We start from the raw sequence: 20,915 nt of genomic DNA on the forward strand, positions 1-20,915 counted from the left end.
ATAAACATCCAATCTAAATAGTTAATAGGAGATGCTGAATGCTAATTTTTATAAACAAGCAACTATGAAAGGTATGGGCTTTTACTGGAAAAACAGTAGTAATAATACTAAAGCCCCTTTTCAAGACACTCTAGGGTAATATGCCATGCTTTGCTTTTCAGTAATATTTTTGTATTTCTGGAGTAAAGGCTAAAATAGCAATTTATAATGAAAATATGATTATCTTAATTGCAATAGAGCAAATGATACACTTAATAGGGTGTGCATGCTCTTTCTAAGCAGCTTACTGTATTTTCCTATCTCCCTCAGTTAAAAAAAAAGCAATAAACCATCTGCAGATGTTTATGTATGAAATCCAATATAGGCAAAACATTTGCACTACAGAACAGATAAGATAATTGAAAATGCAATTGCAAGATAAGGTGTTTGACAGGGTGGAGGGAAGCTGCACAGTGGAGGAAAATCCATCCCCATGACTACTGGTCCTTTCTCCTCCCTGCTCATTGCTGTTCGCCTCTGCTTGGATTCCAGAGCTCGTTTTATTCCTCAGCAGCCTTTCTACAGACTGGTGGATTCGGTCACATTTGGAAATTGTGAAACTGTGGTTTGTTTCAGAAAGAGAAGAAAGGAGAGTTTAAGTATTGCTTTAGCAGCAGATGGCTTTGCTTTGGATTCTTTTATACACAAAGGAGATGTGTTTGCTGGCTTTGTAACTAACTCAAAAAGGGAAAAGAAAAATTGTTAAAGGAAGCGTGGATATGACTTGAATTTTTCATCAGGTAAGAAGACAGAAAATCCATAGAACTGGCAAAACTTACTGAAATACATCTTTTAAAGGATTATTGTATTCTGTACGTCCTATATTTAAAATTGAATGGAAAGTATCCTCCAGATTTTAGCTATGCAATAGTTCAGAACTTAATAAACAGATGATGTTTGCAACCAAAACATTTGCTGGTCACTTTGAAGGGATGGGACTATGCATCTTTAATGTAGGTAAGAAAATACTTAAGAAAGAAAGCCTTTTAAAAACTAGTTTTATTTTAAACTATGCTTTTAACTTTCTTTTCCTTATGCACGTTTCAGTAATGTTTCATCTAGAGGAATGAAGTAACTAGGCTAAGTGGATTATCATTTCTTATAGTGTTAAACTCTCACTATGGTAGAGAATCTTTTTCAAAATGCATGGATTAGGGATTGAAGAATTTAGTTCTCTTAAACACTTCAATCCAATTCTGATATCAGCTGTAGTTGCAGTTCAAGGATGCTGATTCCGCTAATATTTATTAGCATAAAAAAATGCCAATGTGTTACAATAGAGTTCAATATGCTTCAGTAAGTACTAGTGTAACTTATTTTTCTGATGCTATGAATATTCCAGGTATTTAAACAAGATAAGTGCAATTGTTTTATTGCCAACGAAATATTTAAATTGCCTTCTAGTGTGACATGTACTAAAGACTACACTTTTAAACTCACAGTTCAAACCAACAGTGAAAAGAATGCAATCTTTTTCCTGAAAAAAGGGACAATGTTCCTAAAGCCAATGCAGTGAGTGAACTAAACAGGAGGTCAGTACAGGGACTTTTCCATAATGGTAGAATGTGCCAAAGAAGCCCTACCACCCACACTGAATTCTCTGGAGAGGACATTCAGCACTCACTATCAAACTGTGTTGTTTAACCATGGATAAATAAGCGAGCATAGCAAATAGTGCATAAAATATTGCAAAACTGGCTCAGCCCCATGTCTTTTGAGTCCCCACAGCTTCTGCTAACATAAAAAGCGGGGAAGAGCAGAGCTTGTCTTTGAAGGTATCTTGCTTCCAAGCCAGATCCCCCCCTGCTAAGACCTGATCTTTTCTCAAAGGGCAGGGATCAGATCTATGTGAGTCAGGTGAATACCACAGGCAAAGAGAAAGATCACCCTTGGGATATAGCAGCCAGACTTTAGACCCTTACACATCTAAAGGGGAAGTAAAACTCATCAGAGCAGCATTTACCACTGGTTGGCCTCTTGTCCTTCCAGCACATGCATCCTTCTGTCCGATAAATCCAGTCAGGCAATCGGTGCTGCTCCAGGGAAAAGTGGTTTACAGTGCATTCCAGGAAATATGTTGCCTGAAGGTGCTGCTGCTCAGCCACATCATCGGCTTCTGCAGGGTGTGACTGTGCTACCTCCAGAATCCCCTTCATTTCTCCTGGACTCATTAGAAAAGTTTTTCTGCAAGCTGGTGCACACACAGTGGGGTACACAGCTCTTGTTCCCACCCTACTGGAGTAGGGACACCTGCGAGAGACTACAAAGTTTATCCGTGCCACTAGACTTCAGTAACTTTTGCAGCATGAGCGTCCAGGTTTCTATGCCATTCCCTCAATATAGCTGTAACCAGGCCAGGTGGGTGGTTTAGGGAGACTGTAGGGTTTAATGTTAGACCCTGACCACAAATTAAGTCATATTTGGAACATCAGGGCCACATACAGCCACATAAATCTACAGCCACTTCTCACTCCAACTTGACTACACTATTTGAAGAGTGTATTTTAACCAGAATGAGAGTGGTAATAGAAGCTTGAAAGGTGGTTGTGATGGATTTCTGGTTTTTTTTCAGAATCTTCATTTGAAGCACCCAAATTTATGTCAAGCAGAAGTATCAGGATAAAGCAGTCTAGAACATAACTCTAGCTGGAATATTCTTTGAGTGCATGGGGGAAAAGAGTTACAGATTTACAGTTCCCAGTTTTACCCTGTATTTGGTGTTCAATCTCATGCAAGCAACCAAACATTTTTTATTCCTTAGTGATTAAATAATGGCAATCTTTTCTATTAAGAGGTTGACAATCTACAAATAAACAGCTTGTTTCTAGTAATAATAAAACGTCCGCCCATCCCTTCTTCTTTTTGTGCATCTTCTTTAACTTCCCACTCTTTTTATCCTCCTTTCTCCACAGGCTCTCAACGCTATCTTATTTATTACTAGAGGTGAAGAATGACCTCCTTCCAGCTAGTTTTCCAATAATTCCTGCTTTAAAAAGGAATTAAGGTGAGTTAAAGTTGAGTTTTGAAAGGTATATGTGTAGAACATATTTATCCATCTTTCAATTTTAAAAGTAACTCTTTACATCCTTCCTTTTTTCCCTTCCCAGGTTGGAAACAATCTCTTTCTGGCCAGAAAGCTGGTGAGCCTTTGATCTAAGGTTACCTTTTCAACTTGGTGGTAAATTCAAACCCATCAGGATATTCTGCTGAACCTAATGCTTCCCATTAATATTAGTTTTATAACAACAGAATTGTACTAATACCAGATTTTTGCTTGACACCTGTTTAAATTAGAACTGAAAGAAGTATCAACTCTGTCTTTTAGCTACACATTGTATTTAACCACAGAAAATTTTGAGGGTATCATCTGTCAAACCTGTACAACAGTGAACTGTATGTAGGGAAATGAGACAACCTTTGGCAACTACTGCTATGGAAATAATTGTGTGTATAACGAAGATGTGATCTTTGTTTGGTTTACATTTTTCTCCAATTAGCTTGGGGAAAAGGGACATGCTATCTTTAATACATGAGTAAAATAGGAAACTCCCTTAAAGATGTCATTCATACAGGTGTTGAATATCACTTAAGTTCAGGCACACATCAGAGGGATCTGGTGGAAAGCTCACATTGCTTTGTAGTCCTAGAGAAAATATAAATGTGATATCTAAGTAAGCAATGTAAAGGCAGGACCCAATTCTTTTCTGATAATGAAAAAGCAACAGATTACCCTCACTGGAATTCCTTAAACCTTGCTAAATATTCATCTGCGATAAATCTTAAAATACTTTATTTTGAAAAGCAAAGTTTATTCACAGTTGGCAAAAGAGAATTTATATGAAAATGTTTGTACAAGTTTAATCAGAGCTATCATTGCTGTTTCTTATACATCACAATCAGTTACAGGTCTGTAACACTGACAGTGCAGAACCTCAGAAAGGTAGCATCAACCTCCATCCATAGAAATATACACACGTAAAACCACTATACTCAACCACTGGGTTTTCCATTGCTGCAGTTAATTATATTAGATTTGCTCAAAATTTCAAGGACACTGACTACAATAGACTCATAGCAATCACTGCCTTGGAAAGATCCATGCAAAGAATATTCTAAATAATACTAGGTTTTGTCCATAGGTTGGGAGATGCCTCACGATGGATAAAGCCATTCAGCATTCCAGTGAGATTCTGCCTAATCAAACTATCTCTAACATTAGCTATTCTCAGTTTTTAAACTTTGATACATGCCAACCTTCCCTCCTTGTAGAATTCTTGCTTGTTGCAGCCTACACATTAGTTACAACAGTGGGACTTTTTGGAAACCTTTGCCTGATTATTATAATAAAGAGACGGAAAGAAGCTCAAAATGTTACCAACGTTTTGATTGCCAACCTCTCTTTATCAGATGTCTTGATCTGTATCGTGTGTATTCCTGTCACTGTTGCATATACCTTAATGGACTACTGGATATTTGGGGAGGCTATGTGTAAAATAAGTTCTTTCATACAAAGTATATCTGTCACAGTCTCCATTTTCTCACTTGTACTGATTGCTATTGAGAGATACCAGTTAATTGTGAACCCACGTGGCTGGAAACCTAATATTTCACATGCTTACTGGGGAATTCTTTTCATCTGGGGGTTTTCCCTTGTAATATCCATTCCTTTTTTAATATTTCACCAATTAACTGATGAACCCTTCAAACATCTGTCTTTCCATAATGATTTCTACAAGAACAAGGTTGCTTGCATTGAAGCATGGCCATCTGTTACAGAGCGACTGATTTTTACCACTTCTCTGCTGGTTTTCCAGTACTGCTTCCCACTGGGGTTCATTTTTATCTGCTATCTCAGAATATTCGTATGTCTTCGAAGGAGACATAGCAAAATAGACAGGATGAGAGAGAATGAGAGCAGACTGAGTGAAAACAAAAGGATTAATATGATGTTGATATCAATTGTTGTGACTTTTGCAGCTTGCTGGTTGCCACTCAATATATTCAATGTTGTTTTTGACTGGAACTATGAGGCACTAATGAGCTGTAACCATAATCTAGCATTTACAATATGCCACCTTGTGGCCATGATCTCAACATGTATCAATCCCATCTTTTATGGATTTCTCAATAAGAATTTTCAGAAGGATTTGATAGTACTAATTCACCACTGCAGATGCTCAGCATCACAAGAAGAATATGAAAATATTGCCCTCTCAAATCTGCAAACCGATGCATCTAAGGGATCTCTGAAATCAAATAATCCTCTTGTGGTTATCTAAAATAATCCAACAGCAGTTTCCAAAATTTTGTATTTTGTTGCATATGACCTCTTTCTATGGGTCTTGATCATGTTACCACTTAGTTTAGAGGAAGTCTTTGCCATTTAGTTCAGCAAAATCAGGGTTATGTTCCCATAGGCATAGTCTTAGCAGGTACTTTATGAAAATATTAATGCTAATAAACCACTTCCAAGAGTCCTAAAGATCAATAATAATGAATTATAAGCAGTATTAATATATTGGGGTTTTAATCCATAATTTCCAAGTCACTGGCATACTACCTTATCATCAACAAAAATATTTCCATCTCAGCCACTGATGCAGTTGTCCTTCCTAAACACCTGGCTTCACCCAGGTAAACCATGAACACTATGTCATTCCTATCTTCATCAGCCTTTTCATGGACTGTTTCCTGGACTTTTAATTTTCCAGCCCTACAACATTTCCACCTCTGGTTATTCCCCACAACAGTTTATAGGCAGTTCACACTGTAAGGAAGGCACTTCAGGTTATCCCAAGCCTCCACCACCTTCCTTTCAGCCCCATCATGCAGCTTGCTTTGGTTTAGTGTCAGTTCAGCCTAGAAATTGTATTTTAACAAGGGAAAAGGCTAGAGTTGGAATTTGGTTTTTTTGTTTGTTTGTTTTTGGTTTTTGGGTTTTTTTTTGTTTTGTGGTTTTGGGTGTTTTTTTTTTTTTTAATGAGCACTAATACAGGCTCCATTTGATGTACAGTAAATTCCACTCAGATTGATGTTGTTCAAGATGAAATAAATAGTTAGCATTTCTCCTAAAAGCATTGTATTCTACTGCAAATTACCAGTATAGATCATTGCTTTCTCTATTATCATCATCAGTCGTCCTTAAAACAGACCTTTTAGAATCTCCATTATCAAACAAGCACACTGAATTCAGAGTAAATTTTGTTTTAGCTACTTATCCAAATTATGGGTTCCTCTGAGTAGAAAATTAGGTTTGCATTTCAATTTCAGAAATATCTTTCCCCACATTTCTGCACTAGCAAGAGGCCAAGCTTGAGGCAGATGTGGTCATTTCTTTCGGACTGTGTTTGAAAATAGTTTCTTTTGTAACACACTGAGTAGAAGCCTAAAGGTGTGATACTGAACACAGTTTTTCTCAAAGTAAAACATTTTTTAAAACATTTTCCAGTTTGGCCATAAAAAAACAACCAAACATATTCTTTATCCATGCTACAGTGCCAACATAAGTGATCAGCTAATATTGGGCTGTTTAAATAAAATACGTAGAACACTTTAGTCTAACAACTCACCATATTTTATCTTGTTCTAGTTAAATATAATTAATCACCTGTATTGCTAAAGCCCCTTCTTTTAAGTTACAAAAGTCACCCTTGTTTTAACACTTGTACATAAAATTTCTTGTAATTTAGTCTCTAAATTTAGCAATTTACTGATGCCCCACTTAAGCAAAAAGAATTAACGTTCAGATTACAATCAGCTCCTTGATGATTCAGTCATGATGAAACTTACCTTAAGGCTGTAAAATTCTCTTGGATAGGGACCATCATTTTCTGTAGTCATACAGTTCTTACGGGATTCTGTCAGGGCACCATTCTCTTGTTCTGTTGCTATAGCATCAATGCAAAGGTCAGAATTACTCACCAGAGAAGCTCTGTGAGAAAAGCCTGACAAGCTCTTGCAGCTATGCTGGATTGTTAAATGCTTTCTGACTCACATGGAGCAAAAAGACCCCACTAAAATCTGTCAGGGCCCAATCTCGTTGAAGTAGTAAGAGCAGCACCACACACAAGGACAAGGATGGCAGAATTAGTGACACGGTAATCTGAGTGACAGGTAAAGATTAGTTTTGGCATAATTTAGTATTTTTTTTCTAATTAGATCAAATATCAAATCTGTGAAGTACATAAACTATAACTTAAACACCTGCCTTGGGCATCATAGAAAACAGGAACACATAAATACCTAATAAAGGCTAATGATCAGGTTGTCGAGAGTGTCTCAGTATTAATTATAGTCATTAACTCCAACCCTCAGTCATTGGGCTCCCTTTACTGCTGATACACACCAGCTGCTTGCTCAGCACAACAGGCATTTAAACAAGTAGAAAGCAGTAACTTACAGTCAATGATGCTGCTGACATACAGTGAGTAATCAGAGAGGCTGCTACATGCTTGGTGAAGGGGAGGTGATGGAGTTGGTTCTCTGATCCATCTGTGAGAGACCAGGGTAATAAAGTGATATATTATCTCTGTTTCACTTACTTAACTGAGAGCAAATCCAATCCAGGATTTTCACTTTTCTCGGAGATTCCAGTACCCGTACAGAAAAGGATTTAATATTGTCAGATCATTCACCGAACAGAGAATTTTAACAAATTACAGGGGCATACCTGTGAGAGGCTGCGTTATCAGATGGATTTCTCTGAGTTTGGAATACAAATCTCTACCACTATCTTCCTCATATTTAAGCACACTGTTTACAGCTTCAGGGCCCAGGCTTAAAGCAATTTACAAGCATATGACACTCACAATCTAATGTATTAATATTAGACACAATAGTTCAGATTACTCTCACTTCTCATTGCAGAAAACATCTCAGATGGTATTTAGTGTTTGAATCAGGCCCAGCTGAGATTCCCAGGTGTGAGCTTGGCCTAAGTGGCTCCCATCCCATAGGCATGACCAAGTGTACTTAGTTTTACAGCAGGGGTCTTTTTAATATCGTGCCCCAAGTTGTTTAAATACAGACATAAAACAAGCACTAGTCTAAATTGTGTGGTGAGTGGGCCAGCAGAAACCTCCGTGACCTTAGGCGAAGGCCAGTGATGATGATGGATGGTGGCCCTTTGCTGTCACTCACTACAAGAGCCTGGGCAGTACTATCTGCAGCATTAAACAGAAAAAAAAAAAAAAAAAAAAAAAAAGTGGCTATTGCTTTTGTAGCACCAATTGTCTACTCCTGCCGTCCTGATCAGAGTTAAGCAATCAATTTTTCCAGTCTAAATCTTGGCATAAGAGGGTTCTTTGTTACCAGGTGGAAGCTCTCTGAGCTGTGAGACTGCTTCAGAATCAAATGTGAATAATAATACTTGTGCCTTGATTTCTTCTTGTCATTCCTTCCTTAGACTTCCATTTGGCTCAAGTGCTGATGCTCCATTTCTGTTCTGAACATTGACTTATCAAGTATCTCTTTTCTTAATGCTGCACTTTTAAAAATCATTGCTAACTGAACAGAATACCTTCACTGTCTTAAAGATGTCGCCCTTCACGCTGCATGTTCTCTCGTTACATCCACTGGCTTTATATGCAGTCTGATATCTAATTTTCAGATACGTCTATAGGAGTGAATTGGCTTTGAAAGGAATTGGAACAGACAAAGAGAAATTACTTATCTTTAATACATAAGCATTAGGGACTCCAATGTGGTGTGTGATGATGATGTACGGAACTGTGCAATAAGCAATATTTAAAGATTGCTCAAGTCACAGTATTAAGCTGACAAATGTTGCCCTGTGTTAGGTAATGCCGATAACTTTATTTTCCCTTATTTTACTGGTATAGCAAGTAGACAAAATTGTAACAGCCTTGCTCATCAGACTGTCATTACTTGATGCAACCGGATGGATGACTGTGAGTTTCCTCGGGGGAACAGAAAAGTGGAATTAATTATGGAAAGCTAGAGGGGAAACCTGAACTCCAGAATGCTATCCAAATGTACAAACAAAATCTTAGCGGTGATGTTTTTTTAAAAAACCTGCATCAGAGCTTTGTTCAAGTGGGTTGGTCATGTAGACCAGACCAATATATTTATAAACATCCTTGTAAATGAATAGATCCTTTATGTATTTGTATTTTATGGTTGATTTGGTTTAACTGTAAGCACATATAGCTCAAGTTAGATATTTGGAAAACAGCATTCATTGTGAAAATTATTCTGTTGAACAGAGACCTCAATTGATTATTGACTGTAATTATGTAGGTGGACAAAAGCAGTGCCATTGCTCTGTGTTAAATACTTTGATTCCTCCCATCTACTGACAAATAAATATTACCCTGTATAAAACTGCTACATTGCCCAGCTGTTAAATTTTACTGCCTATAATCTCGATAGGACAGTTCTTTCTTACACAAACAGTTCTGAAAACTGGTTTAGTATTTCACATGTTCTCCTATTAGATAAACAGAGATAAGTTGAAAAAGATATTTGTTGTTTGTAGAAGAGAGAAGGACTTAAAAACAGTTAGACAACCTTCTCAGGGCTCACGGTGCTAACATACTTTTTGGTGGAAAAGGACAGAGTCATAATACAGGGAGGTCTCAAGTGAATTTAAGCCTCAAGGGCAAAGCAACTTTTTACTATGTTACTTTATGATTTGTACTCAGATATAATCAATGTGTTTGGAATACTGTTTTCTTAGACATTTTGCAGATACACTGAATAATCTGTGCAATTTGTCAGAGTGGAAGTTTCTCTTCAGTGGCACAGAAAACACTATCTGTAGCACAAATACTGAAAGAGCTCTTCTGAGGCACAGCATTGCAGCCCAGTAGGTACAGATGTGTTTCCCAAATAGCATCTACTACCATGTTTTAATTCATCAGTATCCAAGTAGGAGAAAGATACTTTTGGCTTAAGCCAAAATGTTCATACCACATTTACTTGCATTATCAATATTTTATCACATATGGTAAAAACTCCTGGCATTTATCAATGACACATATTAGTGGGACAGATTCCAGCCTTGAAGATGAGATGCTTTTATTTCACTCAACCCTGATCCCCTACAAGTGGCAAATAATACCCAGGTTCTATTTCTTGTATTATATTTTTTAAAGTTTCATCACAGCCGCATCAATTGCAAGGCAAGAATATTTCACCCTGACATAACTGTAAATTAACATTGCACTAAACTGTTCCACAACAGGCACAATTCTGAAAAATTTAGGTTAGAGCTAACCTTCATGGAGATAAATTTTGCATCTAAGATGTGTCTGAATCTTACCCAGACTCTAGAAAGATAGAAATTATGGCAAGGCAGGTAACTACATGCTTACAGAAATGTGGCCATATAAGGTGTCCTGGGTTGAGTGAGTGGTGGAGTTTTTTGGTGGCAGGGGAGGGGGCTATCGGGGCGGCCCCCTGTGAGAAGCTTCTTGAAGCTCCCCCAGCTCCACATCAGCTCCACTTCTGTTTGGGAAATTGAGCCAATCGGCTGCGCCTCTGTGATAACGTATTTAAGAAGGGACGTGGTGACGGGCAGTGGGACTTGTGAGGAGGAGTTGCTGCAGCTGCCTGAACACCAAGGTCAGTGGAGGAACGGAGGAAGAAAGGAGGGGGGAGGTGTGCCGGAGCAGAGACCCCCCTGTATCCTGTGGTGAGACGGCAGGGCGGCCCCCCCTGCCACCCATGAAGATCTACGGTGGAGCAGACATTGATTTATGGCCTGTTGCTCCTGCTCGCCTGATCAAGTTTCTGTGCCCAAAGAAGGCCGGGGTCTCATGGGAAAAGGTAGCCCCATTGCTGTAATTCAGCACTGGGAGGATTGCAGCATGCGGGGGAGTCCCACGCCGGAGCAGCTCGGGAAGGGCTGCAGCCCTGGGAGGGAATCCAGTCGGAGGAAGTTAGTGACCCATGACGGAGCAGTGTGGGGAACGCTGCGGCCCATGGGAGGAATTCAAGTCGGAGAAAGTTTGTGGAGGACTGTCTGCTGTGAGAGGGGGACCAGGATGGAGCAGGGGGAGCAAGTTCCACACACTCCCCTCACTGAAGATAAGGGAAGTGGCAGCGCTGACTGCACCCCCCATTCCCTGCCCCTGCGCCACTGGGGGAGGAGGTAGAGATATCGGGAGCAGAGCTGAGCCCGGGAAGAAGGGAGGGGTGGGGGGAAGGTGTTCTCAAGATGTGGCAATGCTTCTCACTGTCCTACTCTGTTATGTGTTGTTAGTGTCTGTAATAAATGTATGTTCTTTTTTTCTTCCCCTAACGAGTCTGCCTTTTGCTCGTGACCATAAAAGGGGGATTTTTCCCCATCCCAGTCCTATCTTGAACCCCAAGCCTGGCTTCTCTGTCCCTTCTCATTGCCGGAGGGGAAGGGAGAGAGAGCTGCTGCATTGTGGTTGGCTGCCAATCAGGCCTAAACCACAACAAAGGCAATTACAATATGTTCTTTTATGCCATCATTCTTATTTAGCAAGCTCTGTTCCATGCCTCTCAAAGCACATCTTGATCGTAGCCTCCTTTCCTATAGAAACAAATTTTACACCATTATGCTTCTGTCTGTTTGACCCCAATAACATTTCAGCCACCGGCCAATCTTTACCAAATTTGAAAGAATAAATGCCTCACAGATTATTACACTCATATCTTTAGGAGAACAGTGGCTGGCTAGAAGACAGAAATCCAAATTGCCACCCCCACAGAAAGGTGCCACATGCAGCACTACGTGCTTGGTTCTGCACTACCTGAACAGAAGATGCACAGCTTCAGACTAGCAAGAGCATGTGCTGCCTTTTGCCCAGGAAGGGTGTCAGAGCTTCAGAGAGATGCCACTGAAGTTTCGCCTCAACATTTGGGATTCTTTGAAGTTAAAAAAACAAACAAGCAAACAAAAAAGTGTCTGCACACAAGTTGCCACCCTGTGGCCCCATTACACTGTTGCAAATCTGACAAAACCTTTGCATTCATGTAGGCAAGAATGGCATTTTTAAACATTTATGACACTTTTTCCAGGTTGAAATGGCCTATGGGGCAGAGTGAAAACAAAGTGAGAAGAAGATGACAAAACATCACCACTGACAGAAAGGTCTTTTAACCAAAACATTATCTTGGGACTTACAAACGATTATGGTCTAATTATGGCAAGTCCTCCAAGCCCTGCACCTCCTTTACTCATTTCCTCCTCCTGTTCCCCGTGCACAGATTGTGTGGGGCAGGGGCTGTTTTACAAGATGCACAGTGGCCAAAACAGTAGAGCCATCTTCTTACTTGCACTTCTGGATTTTAATGGAAGTAAAATAGGATTTGGCTTTCAGGAGAAAAATCATTCTTCACATTCACAGACTCAGCTTTTTCTTTGTTTTATCTCAATTCCCCACATTCCCCAGGCTCATCACTGTAGATGGGTGATAAACCAAGCTACTAGTTACATATGAAGAAGTTTGCTTCATCATATAAATATTTGGGTTTATTCTTCATGGTTTTGAATAGTACTCTGAGAGGAGAGGAAATCCATAGCAAACCTTTGAGTAACCTCACAACAAAGGATCAGATGGACTGCAGATGTACTTAGTAGAACCTCATAGGCTCCATAAATATAAAACAAAACTGTCCTTTCAATTCTGTCCTAATAAGACACTTAAAAATGTTTCACAATGGCAACCTTAGAATTATCTTGTCTGCAATCATTCACTTTTAAACAAGGTTCCTTTGGCATATAGCTTCATTTCCATGCAAATGCACTGACTGATGTCTTTTATTTCATTTCATAGGCTTGTCTGTTATTTACAGGCTTTTTACATAATGTGATGGAATTGGCACCTGTGTGCAGCTATTCTCTGTGCAGAATTCATTTCACCCCCATACCTAGTGAAGAAAACTTGTTAATTCATGGAGATGATAGGGCAATAACAGCTACATGAATCAGTACTTCCAACCAGGAATGGCTACTAGAGTCAGAAGAAGCTTTCAAAGTTTGGGGTCCCTCTAAAGGGAATCGCTTACACCCTCTTGCCAGCTCCATTTTTAGGTTGGAGTTTTCTGCAGTGTTTACTTCCCCGAAGGCAGAACCGCAGTGTCGGGGGCGGCTCGGAGAGGCACGGCTTTCCCAGGCGCCGCTTCTGTAGTGACTGTTGCGCAGCCGCCAGCTCCACAAACTCCCAGGCCATGGTTACACCTCCCCAGCACATTCAAATCTCTCTCTCTTGCCCTCAAAACAGGCCAAGAGATTTGTCTGTTAACAAACAACAAAATCACTGCTTCTGGGACTAAAATCATTTGGATGGTACAGTTGTGTCAGATGATCCCATGCTTTAATTTCTACCTGGAAGCCATCTCAGGACTTGCCATCATTAGGAAAACCCACCCCATGACCATAGTCTGATCATAGTCCCGTATTTCCTCAAGTAGTTGGCCCATGGAAGCCATTTAATCCACATTATACTGGGGGGAGGGTGGGGGGGAGAGTGAGGGTGTGGTTGTGTTTTGTTTGTTTTTCAAGTAAATGCAACCACTGTTTTCTTACACACAAGAAGTAAATCTAGGCAATAATAAAATTCAAGAAGTTTTGTGTGGATCAAAACGAGAAAGGAGATCCCAGAACAGTCCTCAGAGCCAACTGTGCTGTTCTTCTGGAATTATCCTCAACAAAATTATCTAGCTGCCATCCCCTCTCCTTTTAAGTAACTCTGCAGGAATTTAACTGCAGCTACTACCTCACAGTTCATACCCATTTCCATTGCCTCTTGGATGGATTCCACTGCTAAAGGAGCTCTCTTTGTCTGCAGAAATGAATGCCAAACAGCCTGGATTTTGGGGAAGGGGCTTGACTCTGAAGTGGCATGGAAGGAGCTGAGCTTAATGAAATCGAAGGAAGAGGCAAACACTCCCAGGAGCCCAGACCCTAGAAGAGACTCAGGAAGATTCTGCAAGAAAATGGAGATAGAGTTTACAAGCCTCAGAGTAGATTGCAACAGCATGAAAATATACATATGTTTTTAACTCAAAGCACTGTGGAAACTATCTGGGCTTTCAGAGAAAAAATTCTGTTTGAGCATCATATCTTCATAGGACATTTTTACAAAGAAAAAAAGGCACAGGAACCATTTCATATTTAACTCTCACAGGAGAGAAATCCACATACACACTGCAGCAATGCCTCCAGAGGTAGCAAATATGGGCTCTCCTTGCAGGAACACAAGGCCATCAGGTGCCCAGGATGTTAGTGAGGGACCCCAAGCCACCTGATGTAAGATGCAGTTAGGTCTTAGAGCAAAGAGCATTAAAGAGCCCAAGACTGTGGGCTGCTCCGAGAACACGGCCGGTCTGTGGCTTCGCCGCAGGATGGGCGCTTTACATCCTCGCTGGGCGGTTGTAACTTTATTCTTTTGAGGAACTCCAAAGTAAAGGTCAGAGAGACCTCCCCAACCTGTGGGAGGATAATCAGTCAGCAAATAACCTCTTTTAAGGTATCCAGGCCTAACATTCCACTATTTGTAAAGAATAGTTTTATCAGTCAACCTAGCAAGGCTGTCACCATGGCATGATAGCCTGTCCAGCACACATTTACATTTTTGCATTCCAGATGGCTTGAGGTGTCTTATTGCTTCCAGCTTTTTATTCACAGACCTTTCTGACCGTGTGACCAGGTCAAGTTCTCACTTACACCAAACGCACTGTGCAGTCCTGCGCTGCTTAGAAATCAGACTTAAAGATCTCCTCCTTGGGACTTGTATCATTCATTTCAACCAACATCAAATATCTGTCTAAAACACCCTACACTTCCTCCTGAAATTGGCTCTCAATAGGGCTATTCCCGCAGGCACCGTCTGTCTCCAGCTCTTTGTCTCGGGCCGGAGCAGGGAGGAACTGTGGAAAATGTCACACTCCAGCAGTTTTGAAAGCTGCCGCCCGGGTTAGTGACCATAAACGTGATCCTAAGGGAGCACATTCTCCTGGGCATCCACAGCCCTTGGGCGCTGCAGAACCTCCTGCTGACCAGTGTCGGATCCCGCACTTATCAGGAAGAAAACCCCAAACCTAAGGCATACGAGGGTATAACCATATTTTGAAGTGCTCTTTATTAACTAAAACCAGCTAAAACTTTGCCCATGTTTAGGTGTGCATACAAAACCATTGACATGTTACACTTAAACGTCAGCTGAAGTAACTGAAATCCTGTGACTGACTGGGAACAAAAGATTGCTGGCTTCTAATTAAAGATGAAGGTGAGACTCCTTTAAAAACTGGCCAAAGAATTAGTAATGAATTCAAAAGCGAAATCTGAGTTGACTGAAAGGTCGTCAAACACAGGGAGATAATTACTGCATGATGTTCCAGGAGACCCAAACTCTGACACTACATTTTTTTAAAAAAAAAAAAAAAAAAAAAAAAAAAAAGGCGTGCTAGAAGCTTTTGATGAACAATAACAAAAAGTTTCTTTCTTCCCAGCCCCATCATGCAAACAGACCAGGCAGGGAGATACTGAGGGCATCATGCAAGAAAACCCCAACAAGCACATGAACATGAGTATCCTGTTAAACCTTGCAACTTTATTCACTGAAATACAGGACAAATCAAATATTTCATGGGAAAAGTAACTTTTTTTTGTTAGTATTATTTACTTTGCTGACTAATCAATTTACAGAGTTGATTAGCTTTTGCATATGCAGCTTTGAGTCCTTGTCCCTTTCCAAAAGGAAAATATACAGTGTCCTAAGATCTAGGAGTACGCAAGTAGTGTTAAAAGGCTGTGTGGTTTTAGTGTTAAAATAATTCCAATATGTTTTTGCATGGAGAGGAACTGCAGAAGCTGTACAAAAAGCATTTGAGAATAGCAACAGCAAGTTATGAACAAAAGCAAATCATGAACAAAGAAAAATCATAAACAGTCAAATTAATATAAATCAAATCAAGAGTCACAGTACATTTGCTGCTAAGAAATAATAGCTGCTTTTTGTATTCTTGGAAAAGCTCAAAAAAATCAACTGCTAGCTTAATAATTAATAAGGCTTTAAAAACATACAGAATGACTGAATCACTGAGGATGGTGAGGGACCTCTTAAGATCATCTAGTCTAACCCCCCCTTCTCAGTAAGATATAAAGCTTTTTCTGAAGTACAATCATAAATTTACCTAATTAAAACTTCAACAGAAAACTGCTCCTAGGAGATCTGGCCATGGAGGAGCTGTGAGGATGCGCGCAGCCATGGCGTTTCTGCCATGGCACATCACTTAACCACTGCTGATCTTGATGGCAAACAGTGCCGGTTCCAGTTCCGTATCTCCCCACCCTGGAGGATTTTTGTTTGTTCTCTACCCCAGTCCATGTTGCTGACAAACCGGGAGCTGAATTTTCTCAAAAAAATCAAAATCCCCCGGTGGAGGCCACTCTGGCCACCAGCACAAAGGCAGCTGTCGGGGAGGCAGCAGTGAGCAGACACGATGGGGAGCCACCAGTGAAGCAGGCAGGAGCTTGCTATGTCTGGGCAGATGTGCAAAGCAAAAAGTAATTTTTTTTTTTCTTTTTTTCACCCAACAGAAACAACCATGGCTGAAATCAACAGAAATGAGTTTTCTGCCCACTTCATCTGTGGGATCATGATGGCTTTGGAAGTTAATGTTTCAGTACATGGTACAGATATAGAAAAAGAGACCAGCAGAACTGCCCTAGATGACCAGAATCCAGAGATCCTGCAAATGAATGTCATCTACGTTTTATATTAAATATGTCTGGAGGATGCTTGTCAAATTTGATCTTCAGGAATATGTGTCAACCCTTTATACTGACTTTGTTTTACCTTTAGAGCAATCGAACTGATCCCTGAGGCAGGTATTACTCGCACATCACCTTTAACACAATCAGATTAGCGCTGTGTTTACTCTAAAAGCTGAAGCCTTGGTGCTGTGGCGAACTGAATGCCCAGCATTGAAATGAGATTGCCTGAGCAGAGCACGCAGCCTGGCCCCCGTTTTCAGCCCCGTCTTGGAGAGGACCATGCTCACCATATGGTGCTCCTGCTACGGCTGTGCTATTTCTAGCTTCAAACACTGGAATTGGAACGGACAGATTTAAAAATAGCGCTTTGATCCTGCCAAGACGTCTGCTGACCACACTGTAGACCTTTTTTGCTAGTAGTTGAACCAGCATCGTGCCATGAAACCTTCAGAGGAACCCTGTTAGTCCCTGCATCATACAGGTTCACACACATTGCTTTTCCTTACCCGATTCCTTAGGCCTACTTTTATCTCCGTTGTTTTCTCTCCTGCTCCTCTTGCAAACCTGTGTGCCTGAATTTGAATGTGCTTTGACTCTGACGTTATTTATCCAGTCAGAAAGAAAGCAAACTTATACTGTAGGCAAGGAGTCTTTCACTTCTCAAAAACCTCATTCTACCATTTACCCAACACTCACCATCAGTGCAAGGTGCTACCTCTGCAGCACAAACAGACCTCCCAAGGACTGGCCAGTCCTCTGCCCACCACCCCACACTCACTCCTCTGGGCACAGCTTCCAGTCAAAGTCTGGTGGAAAAAGAGGTATTGATGAGTCTTTCTCATCCAAAGTTGACCACATCCCAGTGTCAGCTTTAGGTAACACTAAAAAGAAAATAACGGTTTACCTAAAAGCATTAATTTCTACATAAATTGTCTGGATTTCTAGTTAACAGACTTCTAAGGATTGTTTAGTAGACTACACACTCTTTTCAAAGCAAATGATCAGGCCTGTATAAAAACCATTCTTTTTACTGTACTGTTCAGCATTTAGATTAATCTACTAACTAGTTTTAACATCTCAGCAGCTGTCCTCCTGCAAAAATGAACACTTTGCAGTCCTAGTCAAAAAGCCTTGAAAGGCTTCAGTATTCACAGGGGGGTGACAGGGATACAGGGATCCTTTGCACAGTGACTAACCATCTTAAAACCCCACAGCTGTAGCAAAGACAGAAATCTGGCTTGTGTTGCACTCACTTCAGTGCACCGAGTACATCATAACTGAACCACTTGGTGTGTAGGATCAAAGGTAGGAAATGTGTCATTATCCGGGATGGCTACGGAGAGAGGAAGGTTTCAGCCAGATTGAGTTTCCAAAAAACATGTAGTAAATGGATTACTCCTGTCTCAAAGCTCATCACCCATTTCTGGCTACACCAGGACAGAGAGTCCTCCAGTGCTCAGCTTGCTCTACCTGGATTTTCAGTTTCCCTCTCCCTCCTTCTCTCTACCACTCCTGTACTTACTCAGAAAGAGCAAAGATGATGTTTCTGGATTTAAACCGTGGCAAAGTGTCCAGTTTGGACCAACATCCTTGCAATCTCTAGCTCAACATAAGCTTAATATTTTACAGCAAAAAATAGTTCAAAGAAAAAAAGGTTATTTACTTCTCACCCTTGAAGTTTTCCTAATTTGGCTATCTGAATACTTGTGTTTCTATATGCAGCAAGTGTCTCTTGCACAAACACAGCTTCATTTACAAGGACTATGAAACAGGCAAAAAGAGGTAATTCTCATAAACATAAAACAATCTAGATGAGCCTATCTTCCTTCAACAACAGTACCAGTGAGGATATTCTGAGATCCTTGAAGAAGCAAACATTTTCCAGTACTTGAGAACACCACAGTTGCAGCTAATGTGTTCCAGGAAGAGAAGTGAGATTTCCAAATTCAGTTTTTAGCTACTGCCTCTGATCTTCACTGATCTACTTGCACACTTGGATGCTGGGAAGCAGCAAAGGAGCGGGGAAGGGTGGGGATCAATGTGCAAAAATAAAACCTCCAAACAAAACCCTAAAGGGCTATAATCCCAGACAAGGCTTGGTTCTTCAGATTGAAAAGCAGCATATAGAAACCACCCTATATTCATGTGTTCTGTAGAAACAATCTCCCTAAGTCTCCACTTGTGCAAGGCATAAATTAATATTCTTTGGGCAGTGGTCCTTGGATTTATTTACTTTTTTGCCCACTACTCCATATAAAGCAAATCTTCCTGCTGTATAGCAATGCAAACTGGCCAGGCATTAGCACAGGATTTACTACTTTTTTCAGTAAAAGGCAAAGTTGGTGGAAATTCTGAAATAGCCTACAGAAAAACAAGGCAAACTCTGCAGAAAGAAGCAATAGCTGATATTGCTGGAAAAGAGTCTTTCTGGAATTACCAACCTTTCTCCAGATCAGATGCAGTAACATCTGCTAGAAAAGCCTGCAGTTCCTTTTTGGACACAACTCATGGCTCAGAAAGTCTCTGAGGCTATCTTGAGCCAAGTCACTAACTCCTCACTGAGCCTACCCAACACAACTGAAGCCTGTGGTTTCATTTGAGGGCAGCCTTTCTGAAAGGCACAAAGTGGAGTTTGCTGCATCAGGATGGTGTTTTTCAACCTTATCAGAAAGGATGAGAACAAATGCTGTCAACTTTGGGACACAACAACCATCAAGAGCTAGACTTAGTTGAGTGACTTGACACTAGAATGCAAAAGGCGCTGCATGTCCTCTTCAGCTCTCTTCCGACGTAGATAATTCAGCTGGAATTTATAGTTTGTACAGATTAAAACCAACTAGCACAGAAGACACTCAACGTTTCAAGAATACCTTATGAAGAATTTTAAAGCGTAATACCCCATACTTCTGGCATGACAAGGACTCCAGAAAGAAGGATTTGTCAAACGTATAAAAGGAAGTAGTCCCAGGAACAGCAATACCCCGCTGATGTAGTGACCACGACCGCATCCTCCTGCAGGGGACCTAAGAAATTCAGATGCAGGGCCTGCTTTCATATCATTCTCCTGGAGCCAAATTCAAGCCTGCTTTTCCTTGTCTGTTGTTTACTCCATATACGTGCCAAATTACATTAACGTGAAGGATCCCTGAAATTCCATCTCACTAATGTAGAATCATAGAATCACAGAATCCCAGGTTGGAATGGACCTCAAGGATCATCTGGTGCAACCTTTCTTGGAAAAAGCCCAGTCTAGACAAGATGGACCAGTGCCCTGTCCAGCTGAATCTTAGGAGTGTCCAATGTTGAAGAATCCATCACCTCCCTGGGGAGATTATTCTAGTGGCTGATTATTCTTATTGTGAAAAGTTTTCCTCTTGTGTCCAACCGGAATGTCCCCAAGAGTAACTTCCACCTATTACCCCTCATGTTTTCCATGAGAATCCTTGTAAGAAGGGAGTCTCCATCTTTTTTTTAGCCACCTTTTAAATGCTAGGACATGGTGGTAAGGTCTCCCCTACACCTCCTCTTCTCAAGGCTGAACAAACCCAGTTCTCAGCCTTCACTTATGTCAGGCTTCCCAGCCCATTGATCATCTTCATGGTCCTCCTCTGGACCCTCTCCAACCTGTCCACACCTTTTTTGTATAGCAGGGACCAAAACCGAACACAGTATTCCAGGTGCAGCCTGACAAGTGCCGAGTAGCACATAGTAAAATATGCTATTGATTAGTGTCTGTCCTGTGTCAGGATTTGTCAGCAAGATGCTGTGAAGGACACGCAAATGAAGTGAGGCACTCTTCAGAGATGTTCTGCATCAGAAAGGGAAGGCTCAGAGAGCTCAGCAGCTAACTGCAGTTCATGAAGGGATACGTACGCTTTGGTAATTGAGATTATTCCGGTTTCCCAAACCAGACGGCTGATTGATCTGATATTACAGAGCGCATAGCCAAACATAAGCGGTTTGTCACACTTCATTACACAGTCTACTTCCATGTCTAGTTGAACATCTTCAGATCCGCTGGAGAAAAAAAAAAGTAAAAAAATAACAAAAATACATTACTCCCAAAACTATCAGAAGATACAGGTACTTGTTAAAAACTAAGTCTTGAACCTTTTTAGGGAAATCAGTGTACTTCCAATGTGATAAGTCAACTTTTCCCAGGCAA

The 20,915-nt window shown here is 40.7% G+C and overlaps 1 protein-coding gene across 1 annotated transcript; it reads left to right on the plus strand.

Annotated features, from left to right (window-relative positions):
* The first annotated feature begins 522 nt into the window (after positions 1 to 522).
* LOC104356435 (neuropeptide Y receptor type 6) lies at positions 523 to 10,404 on the plus strand. The gene is made up of 4 exons (XM_009969593.3): positions 523 to 779; positions 2,952 to 3,043; positions 3,147 to 3,179; positions 4,179 to 10,404. The coding sequence occupies exon 4, from the start codon at positions 4,197 to 4,199 to the stop codon at positions 5,316 to 5,318; it is 1,122 nt and encodes a 373-aa protein (XP_009967895.2). The 5' UTR covers positions 523 to 779; positions 2,952 to 3,043; positions 3,147 to 3,179; positions 4,179 to 4,196; the 3' UTR covers positions 5,319 to 10,404.
* The last annotated feature ends 10,511 nt before the right edge of the window (positions 10,405 to 20,915 follow it).

Source organism: Tyto alba, unplaced genomic scaffold (genome assembly GCF_018691265.1).
Source record: "Tyto alba isolate M040663 unplaced genomic scaffold, T.alba_DEE_v4.0 Super-Scaffold_17, whole genome shotgun sequence".
In the NCBI taxonomy this organism is placed as follows: domain Eukaryota; kingdom Metazoa; phylum Chordata; class Aves; order Strigiformes; family Tytonidae; genus Tyto; species Tyto alba.